General features: G+C 46.3%; 1 protein-coding gene across 1 annotated transcript; it reads right to left on the reverse strand.

Annotated features, from left to right (window-relative positions):
* Positions 1 to 9,261: 9,261 nt before the first annotated feature.
* LOC144768101 (uncharacterized) lies at positions 9,262 to 10,733 on the reverse strand. The gene has a single exon (XM_078651496.1). The coding sequence runs from the start codon at positions 10,731 to 10,733 to the stop codon at positions 9,459 to 9,461; it is 1,275 nt and encodes a 424-aa protein (XP_078507622.1). The 3' UTR covers positions 9,262 to 9,458.
* Between the last annotated feature and the right edge of the window lie 584 nt (positions 10,734 to 11,317).

Raw genomic sequence — 11,317 nt, forward strand, 5'->3', positions numbered from 1 at the left:
CCCAGGGCTGCAGAGGGCAAGAAGGACAGTGAGACCCAGAGGGCCCCCTGTCAAATAAAGCACCCCCAGCAACAGATTAGGGGCACCAAAACTAGTAGCCCTAGTGAGGTGAAAACTTTAAAAACTCCTGAGGGAGCCCCCTTAAAAACAGTTAGGGACCTCCCACAGATGGATTCTGTTGGGCACAGCCAAACCTGGGACCCAAAGGGCCCAAACCTGAACTGTCCCTCCAGCAAGCCAAACAGAGGGACCCAGCCTCCAGCTTTAGGTAGCCAGAGGTTGACCCTGAGAGCACAGTGCAACTCAGTTAAAGAAAGAAAGGCACACATGGTGGAAGATAATTGGAGGAAGCTGATCCCTAAATTAGTGGAGCCTCCCTTCAATACTCCATATCCAAACCAGCCTTTAACTTTGCATAAACACACCCAAGGTAGTGATTCCCTATGGTGGAGACCCTCTAATAACCCAAGGGTGAGGGACTGCTTAGTGGACCATGAGACAGGGGGTACCCATGCTAGTGCAGGTACTTCCTTATATGGCCACTCAGGCAATATAGGCTTACCTGGCCAAGGATAGCCTTATCTCCTTTCGTTTGGCGGGGGGTTGTGTAGGAAGGTGGCTACCTGACTATGGTTACCCCAGATTTTTTGCCTGTGTTTAGCTGTTTTTTTGACTTAGTTGACCTGGTTCCCTGCTAATCAGGGCCCCAGGCCATCTGCTCTCTCTGTAAAATGGATTCCATGTGCTATAGGCACATACCACAATTGGAAATGGACTCCTTGTCAGCCCCTGTATAATGCACTATAGGTGCCCAGGGCCTAGGGGCCACCAAGGCCTACCAGGGGCTGCAGCATATCTTTTGCCACCCCTGGCTGGTTCTTAAATTGACACAACTGGCTGATCACTCAGCTGGGGTAAGGTGGTGTAATCACCCCTTACTTAGATATAGTATACCTATGTCTAAACCTATATCTGGACACATATTAACCTGTGAGCCACTCCTATGGAAGGCCTCATCAATCCTGGAGGCAGAGTGCGTGGTTTAATGTGAGATGGAGCTCTAGCATGAGCTGAGCCTGTCTGCAGCTGTCGGGAACAACCCCCTAAGCTGTTTCAGGATAATGCCATACCATATACTCTTAAGTGCCTTATAATCCTCGCGGTTATATAGCAACTCTGGTTTGGCTTTATCAAAACATGTCGTGTAAGGTGTCATACGATTTGGAATACTATCCCCTCGCCAGTTCTGGCGACGGGGATAGCATTCCACCCCTCTAGAGGGGTAAGACATGTTACTTTACTTAAATCCGGTTAATTTCTAACAGGACCTTAGATCCACAAAATGGATGCCTCTGCCACAGACAAGAGTCTGACCCCCTGAAGCTGACCAAAACTCAGCCAAATGGGGCCTGGACAAAGGGTTTCCTGTCGCAGGGGGTTGTTACCACCCTCCAGACAGGAGATAGTGGATTGTAGCAGGGAGGTTTGAAAGAAACCAGACACTGCTTGGGGCGCACAAGGCTGCCCCTTGCATAATCCGGCCAAACCGGTTCTGGGGCACTCCAGCCCTCGTGCCAGGGCGGCCTGGATCAAAGGAAAGGGGTGTATCCACCCCCTTCCTGGGTCCCACCCATAGGAGAGGACCTAGCAGGTAATCCAGCCCCCCAGATTCGAATAAGAGTGGGAGCAGTGCCAAGACACTTCAGATTATCCTGATGAAACATAAGAAACGAAACTCTGGACCCTTCGACATCCTACTCGACGTAGAAGCCTGAAGAATCTCCCTTGTGGTGAAGGAGTGACCACCCTGTGCAAACAGGCACCATCCAGCCATCAACATCTGCTTTGTCGCAGTTCCCGCTGGAACTCGAGCAACAGAGATCGACGAGATCAAGCTTGCCTGCCTTCTAACAGCCCGATCCACAGTCCCTGCAGAGCTGAGACCCGTGGAGGCGACCGGAAGCGTGGGGCACGCCATCTTGAAAAGACCACGAGACGCTGACCGTGCAGCCCACGAGAGACCCTCGAAGCTGTACACCGGGGTTTGAGAAGCCCCAACCCTGAGCCACACTTGCACCAAAGTTCAGCCCTCCACACTCGACGAGTGCTGCGTGGGGCCCTTCTGCTTCTTTTGGCTCAACGCGTTGGCTCGGTCACTTGCCAGCCAGCTAGTGGCCCCTGAACCGACGAACTTTGAAATTCGACCTGCAAATCTGGTTGCTCCAGATCTGCACCAGCTCCCCTGAAAAGGAGCCCCCACTCTGACCCTCCTGGTTCGAGTGAGAAGCAATCTCCCGGTTCTGCGTGGATTGCTTTTGCCAAGTGTTGTTTGCTCCAATCTTGAAGCCGACAGCACCGACGGCGAGAGCCTGCGTGGGACAGATAGTGACCTGCTCCTGGATGTCGTAGATGCCCCAGAGCCCACGTGACAGCGGAGAGAAGCTCCTCGACGACCATCTGATTGCGCCCGACATTGCCTGGTTCCGTCCTGTCTCCACCCTGGTCACTGCTGAGTGACCCAGACTCTGTCCCCTCTGCTTTCAGGTACTTTTCGACTCGAGTCCACCCTTGGACTCCACCGGACACTTCTCTTTCACCCCGCCTGCAGCCCTTTCAGCTTCAAGCACCAAGAGCCTGCGTGACGAAACCCGACTCAACTTCGACCCTGTGCACCCGCTTCCTGTGGGTGAGGTAACTTTGCTCTGCCGGTGTTCCCACACTGGTACACATCTCTAGGGTCTGTGTCTTAAGTTTTGTTCCTCTAGGTTCAGCGGAAGTGTCCTTAAACTTTAACTTTATAACTTTTACGCACCATTGGTTAACATTGGTGCATGCGTGCGCTTTCCGCACTGCACCCGAATCCCGTGGGCCTCTCCCGACTTCAGCACTGCTTGTCCCGACTGCTCCCAGCGATTCCCTAGGCCCTAGGCCTAACCACTGTTCGATTGGTATCTCTTATACCACTTGTTTAGTATATGGTTTGAGTGGCCCCCCGCCCTCATCCATATTTGTGCAACTTTGTATGTTTAAACTGTGCTTTTGATTTAACGCTTGTGCCCCTTTATTCATAAAGAAAACTGGGGATTGTTTTTAGTAATAAATACATATATTTTTATAATATATACTTGTGTGGTGTCCTTTCATTTGATATTACAGGATTGTATGTGGTAAAACAGCTCGCTTAACACGACCTCTTAAGTTAAGCCTTTAGGCTGCTTAGTCCATGCTACCCCTAGGATAGCTTGTCTAATAAGGTTGACTTACAACCAGACACCATAAGGGATTGTTTGGTCTGATAACAGGTGGTTCCAGAATTGGAAACATCACCTATCAGGCCAACTTCTCACAAAGCCCCAGTGAGTCCTCCATATTATTAATTAGCTTTTTGTACATTAAAGAGATAGTTTTCTCTGAGAGGTGTCCGTCCAGCACTCAATCCTCCAGGGGAGAGGCCTCTGGAAGCGTAGAGTCTACAGGTATGTGTGTGAGGAGAGCATGTCTAATCTGGAGTTAACGATAATACTCACTATCGTGTAGGCTGTATTGCTGTTTGAGAGAGTTAAATGTATGTATCGTGTCCCCTCTCCACATGTCCTTGATCTGTGTGATCCCAATGAGATCCCACTTGTCACATCCCTTAGATTTCCACAAGCTCCCAAGCCTCTCCGAATTCCATAGGGGGGTGGCCAAAGTTAGCTTCCCCTCCCAGGAAAGATATCTATTGGCCGCATGCCACACGTGGACTGCATGTGGCGTGGGACCCATCAGGGAGAACCGCCGAGGCCTGGCATATGGCGCCATGGTGAAATCGCCACCTGGTGCCTGGCTGCGATCCACGGCATACCCTGGATCCCCTCGGGGTCAGTACACCACATGGTTCACCGCTGCAAGTTGTGAAGCCCAATAATATTTCCTCAGGTCTGGCCAAGGGATCAAACATACAGTAAACTTACCCAACCGACAAACTCCCGTCCAAAACCCATCTTCCGTCAGTGCAGCAAACAGGTAGGAACACTCAACCCTATCAAACGCCATAGTGGCATCCAAGGACACTAGCGCTACCGGATCCTGAATCTTCGGGGAACCACCCAGAATCCCATGTAACCTCTGCAGATTGAGATCTGTATTCCGGTGTGGCATAAAGCCCGGCTGATCCGGATGCACCAAAGTAGTGATTACCTTAACCAATCTAGTCGCGAGTAGCAATGAGTCTTAGGTTTGCCTGCCTTATAGATAACCGCAATATTTGCCACCCGCTGATCGTATGGGAGCCGACCTTTCTCCCTACTTTCTGAAAACATGGATCGAATATACGGGGCGAGTTATGTGCATTCAATTTATATAGTTCTATAGGGATTCCATTTGTTGCCGTAGTCAGTCTTGTGCTGACGAGGGCCTGTGTCACCATTCTTCTTGTTTCGGACGGGATCCACTTGTAGATCCTGCGGCGCATGCAGAGGGTGTTGTAGCAGGAGGAGGAGACGGCGTTGACCTGCTTAGACATGGAGAGGGAGGAGTCGAGGATGAATCCTAGGTTGCGTGCATGGTCAGTGGGTGTTGGTGCTGTTCCCAGTGTGTTCGGCCACCAGGAGTCATCCCAGGCTGAGGGGGTGGGTGTGAGGATGAGGACCCCCGTCTTGTCCGAGTTCAGCTTCAGACGGCTGCTCCTCATCCAGTCGGCGACTGCCTTTATTCCCTCGTGGAGGTTGGTTTTGGCGGTGTGTGGGTACTTGGTGAGAGAGAGTATGAGCTGGGTGTCGTCGGCGTAGGAGATGATGTTGAGGTTGTGATGGCGGGCCACTTGTGCGAGGGGGGCCATGTAGACGTTGAACAGCGTTGAGCTGAGAGATGAGCCCTGGGCGACGCCGCAGATGATGTCGGTGGCTTCAGATCGGAAGGGTGTTCGTTGTTGTGGTAAAGAGTTTTCCTCTTTTTTCACGCACTGTTTCTATGGCCAGTTTCTATGTGTCTCCGCGAGGAAAGTTTCACAGAAGAAGCTGACATCAGTGCACCGGAGTGGACTTATATGGCTCCATTGATGTCCTATCTGGAGCCGATATCGTACGTAGTCATGCAGCGCCGCCCACCAGCTCCAGGTACTGCTGAGAAAATGTTTCCGGATCCAGTCTGATGCCTGGGGAGAATTCACAAACTAAGGAATCCCTGGACTATATCTCTAAAAAGCAGTAAATTTAGCCTGCACTCAAGTGTGCTCGATACTTCAGAGTTCTTTATGCTCTGTTATTCAAATGTGTGCTGCCTTGTACCAGGACCTGCTCGTGTCCACTGCACACACTGCACAAAGGGCACTATGCTTGACCTCTAGGGGTCCAACAGTATCAAACAAATCTGACCAAAATAAACAAGATAAAACAACAGTATATGATTCTTTGTTCAAATTTATAATTAACTCATTACATTACTTTTAGTATGGAATCATAACAAATCAAACACTAATTCTTCTTGGTCGAGAGAGCTTACATATATAATAACAAAGTTACACCACAAACAATGTTACACCACATTGCTTAAAACAATGTCCTTATTTCGACTATGTAACGGCTTCTTTTCCCAATGCATTTCAGGTTTTTTACAACCCTTCATCAGGGTAACTAAAATCGAAAACCCAAATCTGTTGTATCCAAGATCGATTATTCAATCAAACTTCACCGATAAAAGTAAACAGCATGCGACCGGTGGTACTGCATGCCAGGAGAAAGCAGAAAGGCTCACGATGAAATCGTTTTTCACCAAGTATCCGAAGAAAAAGATTGTGAATCCTTTGTGGTTGTTTGTTTAATATTGTTGGAACCCTAGAGGTCAAGAGTAGCGTGTTTTGTGCAGTGTGTGCAGTGGATGCACACCTCAAAGGAAGACTGTCTCTACCAGATACATCGTTACCGAAGGTAAGTAACTTGTTCTTCAGTAGCAATTCCACCAATAGCCGGTTGGAGCATTTTAATAATGGTAGTCACTTTAGCAGTTGGCTGTGTAGCAAGCCCCCGCCAGTGCACTTGCATTTCCCCATCGTAATGAACCTTCTTAAGCCAAATATAGTTAATATTCTTAAAGGTAGTCAATGGGATTCAACCCCTAAAATCCTTTGTAGTTTCAACACAACAGGCCAAGAGGGGTGGCCCAGCCCGGGCTCAAACGGGCCCGGACAGGGCCCGGTCATGCACCTGTGCAGCGGGAGCACTGGAGTTCCACCAGCTAGCTAGAATCAGTAAACAAGGTCCAGTATGGGCACATTATCAGCGAGACAGCTTCTGTAAACTAGGAGTGCTGAAAGCAATCATAGCAATAGGGAGTCAACATGTGAAAATTATCAGCATGAAAAGGGAAAATGAGAGGATGCATCTGTAAAGGAGGGACACAAAATTAGAGATTATTCCCACTGAGGCAGCTTCAGTGGCTGTAACGACAGGGTCATTTTATTCTATTTTTAGACTGGTGGTGACTATAATCCACTACCATCTCAGTCCTTGTTGCATTTGCGTTCATTTGTAGGGCTTACCTATGTGCTTTGACAGGGCTTAGTGCCTTTTATCACTTCTGTGGGTCTATAGGCCCGAAAGCTAGAGAGAAGCCATTTTGTGCTTCTGCCTCGACAGTCTGAGGCGCTTGCAGGGTAAAGGTAATGTTTAGAGCTTAGCCTGTTTTCTGCTAGTAAGAAACCGGTCAAGACTGGCACTTTTCGAAGGAATGTATTTGTCTCTTCGGTTCTAGACGCAATACACAGGTGGCCACTGTGGAAGGCGGAGGGAGCCGGGGATGGGTACAGGAATTTGGTGGGAGTCGGCCTGATACCGGAATTTTCCATAGAGAAAGAGAGCTCTATATTATCAAAGAGCGAGCAGTGAGATGTGAGAAAGTAACGTGTGGAGCAGACAGGAGAAGTTGGTCCGAAGGCTGGTGCTGAGAGACTGATACTATCAGCTAGTTGAAATCCTGAAACAAGGAAGGAAGGGGATCGAGAGTCCCGTAGTGTATCATACGGGAGTGGCAGAGACTGAGTCCAGAAGAGGGTTCGAGTATTTCGGAACCATGGCAGCGTAGATGAGGCGTAGCGGTGCAGATCTGTATTCGTGAGCCATAGAGGGAGAGCAGAGTCCCGAGCATATTGAAGACAAAAGCAAGAGCGAGAGAGGGATCAGCTCCGCTGCTGAGATGGAAAGACGCACGTGTAAGGTGAGGCGTTCTGAGTTAGTGTAGAATATATTTAATCACTTATTTTGCCCCTTTTAGGTTATAGGTAGCGACTAAACTAAATAATGTCTGTTTGGCTCATTCTGTCATGCTTAATTTTAGAATAAAGATTTACTCTGCTAAATATCTTTGAATGTTGTTTTCATGAATGAGATTGACCTTTCCTTTTAACCAGGTGCTGACATACAGAAGGATGGGATATACCCTTCTGAACAGGTAACTGAGATGGGGGGGAGAGTGTGGACTTCGTTTGGGAAATAACTTATAAAGATGAACCCCCATTAGTGTAGATCGTCGGGTGACGTTAAAAACATCGTTGGGTGACGTTAAAGAAACCGTCGGGTGACGTTAAAGCCATCGTCGGGTGACGTTAAAGAGATGGTCGGGTGACGTTAAAGAGATGGTCGGGTGACGTTAAAGAAATCGTCGGGTGACGTTAAAGACATCGTCGTGTGACGTTAAAGAAACCGTCGGGTGACGTTAAAGACATCGTCGGGTGACGTTAAAGAGATGGTCGGGTGACGTTAAAGAGATGGTCGGGTGACGTTAAAGAAATCGTCGGGTGACGTTAAAGACATCGTCGGGTGACGTTAAAGAAATCGTCGGGTGACGTTAAAGAATATAAGCTGAGGTAATTATAGGATAAGATATGGAATCCATTAGATGTTAGTGGTATGTTTAATTGTATAGGCTTGTAAATAGCTTCTTTTCACCTTCTCAGGTGAGTCTCCTAGACATTTTATAAATAGTGCCCTGAGAAGAGTGTGGTTACGTGACGACTGGGTCAGCTACGGTTGGTAGTCTGCTAGATCTGGGAGTACAGTTGTTACACAAGTACATTATATATTGGTTTTACGAAAAGCAAAAACAAACTCTCACTTTAGGAGTAAAACAAAAAAGTCTGATGGGCACCCGTGTGAAACATGGTGACCACTCAGCACACTTTAGGTGCTTTTAGAAGAGCTCCTGTGTCTCCTCTGAAGACACAGGGATGGCCAGGTTGGTAGAGATTGCTAAATATGGTGGACGGTTGTCCAAAAGGGTAGTGGAAAATGTTACGCCTGCTCCTCTGGCAGACCATGGACCACTTGTCAAACTATAAAGGTAAGGGACAGTCTTCATATGTAACCCAAAATAGAAAAATGACTAAAGAAAGACGGGCTGGATTCAGGGTGTGGCGAACAGGGCTCTCTATAAAAAATGCAACAAAGCAGCCAAACCACCGATCCTCCCACCAGCCCTGTTTATAGTTGGACAGATTGTTAGCCTTTCATAGGAAATCCCTCTGGGTCAGTCGATTGAGAACTTCTGAAGGAGAAAAAGCTCCCGAAGAAAACCCATCAGACAGTATAAGATAAAGCAGCGCAATATAAGAACCTTAAACAAAAAAAAGTACATTGTATATGTGACAAATTCATGTTTAAATCCCTTGTGTGGCACACTGCTTTCAAGTACTCAACATTCTGTGGTATTTTTATGGATTATTAACATGAGTAGTGCCAGGATACATATTTTTAGGTTTCCTAAACAAATCAGGAATGAATTGGGTAGAAACGACTGAATTATGTTTCCAACACAGGAGTGAAGCCCAGATCTCAGTATTACAGGTAGCACTTCTCTCTTCATTAACACAGAAGGAGAGGTAGTACCATCAGAGGCAAAAAAAACAATTCTCACTCTGAGACAAGGCATACTGGCAAGAATCGTCCCCAATGATTCCACCTGCGCCAGACTCCCTGCTGAAAGCAGTCATGCTATTGAGATTTGATCCATCTATTGCCAAATAAAAATAGGCTCCTTGCTGACATCACACATTATCTTTATAGTTTAGGGAATAAATCACATTTACGATTATCTATACAATCAGCAGTCTAATACCATCAATTCGAATACATTTGTTGTTTTATTACAAATCTAAAAACATACATTTCGTATTAATATGTAAAATCTAGTCATCATTGTGTACATTTCAAAGTCTCATGGTTGTTCTTGCTGTATCATAATTTCATTGCAATCAGATGGTTTTTCCCCTGTGTGTGTTCACTGATGTCTCTGCAGAATTGATAACAGACTAATGCTCTTCATACATTCACTGTACCGTAATGGCGTTTCCCTTTGGTTTGTTCATGGATTACTTTTGAGATTTGAGGAATCACTAAAACTACTTCCACAATCATTGCAATAGTATGCTTTTTCCCCAGTCTGTGTTTGTTTATGTTTTTGTAGGTCCAATAACCGACTGAAGCTCTTCACACTTTCACTGCAATGCTATGTTTTTTCTCCCGTGTGTGTATTTGCTGATGTTTTCGAAGATTTGATAACACACTGAATCTCTTCAAACATTTATTGCAATGGTATGGTTTTTCGCCAGTGTGTGTTCGCTGATGTGTTTGGAGTTGTGATAAGTGACTGAAACTCTTCACACAATCACTGCACTGTAATGGCTTTTCCCCTGTGTGTGTTCGCTGATGACTCCTGAGATTTGAGGAATGACTAAAACTACTTCCACAATCATTGCAATAGTATGGTTTTTCCCCAGTATGAGTTCGCTGATGTCCTTGTAGATGTGTTAACTGACCGAAGCTCTTCACACATTCAGTGCAATGGTATGGTTTTTCCCCAGTGTGTGTTCGCTGATGTATTTGGAGTTGTGATAAGTGACTGAAGCTCTTCACACATTCAGTGCAATGGTACGGTTTTCCCCCAGTGTGTGTTCGCTGATGTATTTGGAGTTGTGATAACCGACTGAAGCTCTTCCCACATTCACTGCAATGGTATGGTTTTTCCCCAGTGTGTGTTCGCTGATGTATTTGGAGTTGTGATAAGTGACCGAAGCTCTTCACACATTCACTGCAATGGTATGGTTTTTCCCTAGTGTGTGTTCGCTGATGTATTTGGAGTTGTGATAAGTGACTGAAGCTCTTCACACATTCAGTGCAATGGTATGGTTTTTCCCCAGTATGTGTTCCCTGATGTCTTAGGAGTTGTGATAACTGACTGAAGCTTTTCACACATTCAGTGCAATGGTACGGTTTTTCCCCAGTGTGTGTTCGCTTATGTATTTGGAGTTGTGATAACCGACTGAAGCTCTTCACACATTCACTGCAATGGTATGGTTTTTCCCCAGTGTGTGTTCGCTGATGTATTTGGAGTTGTGATAAATGACTGAAGCTCTTCACACATTCAGTGCAATGGTATGGTTTTTCTCCTGTGTGTGTTCGCTGATGTCTTTGTAGGTGTGATAACCGACAGAAGCTCTTCACACATTCATTGCAATGGTATGGTTTTTCCCCAGTGTGTGTTTGCTGTTTATCTTTAAGGAGTGCTAACTGACTAAAGTTCTTCACACATTTATTGCAATTGCACGTTGCTTCTCCTGTGAGTGTTTGCTGATGGCTCTTTAGTAGTGATGACAAACTAAAGCTCTTGCTGCTTGTGTATGATTTTTCTTTCTTGGTTAGTGTCTCTGGGTCGGGTTTATATTTGTCTGCATCCCATGACTGCATTTCCTGAGGCGCTAACATGATTGATAAAGCACTTGTGTTATTCTCACATTCCCTGTATGTGTGTGTCGTATTTTTCAAGGTTGATTTCAGATTTCACAATGAAATATATGACTCACCAACTACATATATAATAATTGTGGCAAGTAAAGCTTCTTTGTAGGTGGTTATGTCTTTAGATTGCAGAATGGTTTTGCATGTTTATGAGCAAAGATTAGTCTTCCTTCTGGTCGAAGCAAATTGGGACAGTCTCTTGTAGATCAGAGACCCTCTCTTTCCTTTACCCTTTAGTTGTCTGGCTCCACTGCCTTGTGCTTTTCTCTTGCACCTGTGGTTTGACCAGAAAGAGTTTACAATACACCTAGCGTGCTGAATAGTGGTCTGCCATTATTACAGGAAGCAGATCAATGCTGCATCAACCTCATACCGAACACATGATCAAAGCTGGTGGTGGAGGCCTGTTTATACAGGAAGTGGTTTGTCAGTGTTGTTGCCTTAATTTTCTAGAGGTCAATTCTTAGTCCTGTTGCGTGGAGGTGCACAGCTCATACTTTTACATCCACTGAATTGCTCTGGACTGCCGCTTCCAGGAGCTATCAGTTTCT

This window comes from Lissotriton helveticus, chromosome 1_1, assembly GCF_964261635.1.
Source record: "Lissotriton helveticus chromosome 1_1, aLisHel1.1, whole genome shotgun sequence".
Classification (NCBI taxonomy): Eukaryota; Metazoa; Chordata; class Amphibia; order Caudata; family Salamandridae; genus Lissotriton; species Lissotriton helveticus.

Excerpts from the sequence above, each read along its gene's own strand:
- LOC144768101 (XM_078651496.1), bottom strand. The coding sequence starts at position 10,733 with ATGTTAGCGCCTCAGGAAATGCAGTCATGGGATGCAGACAAATATAAA.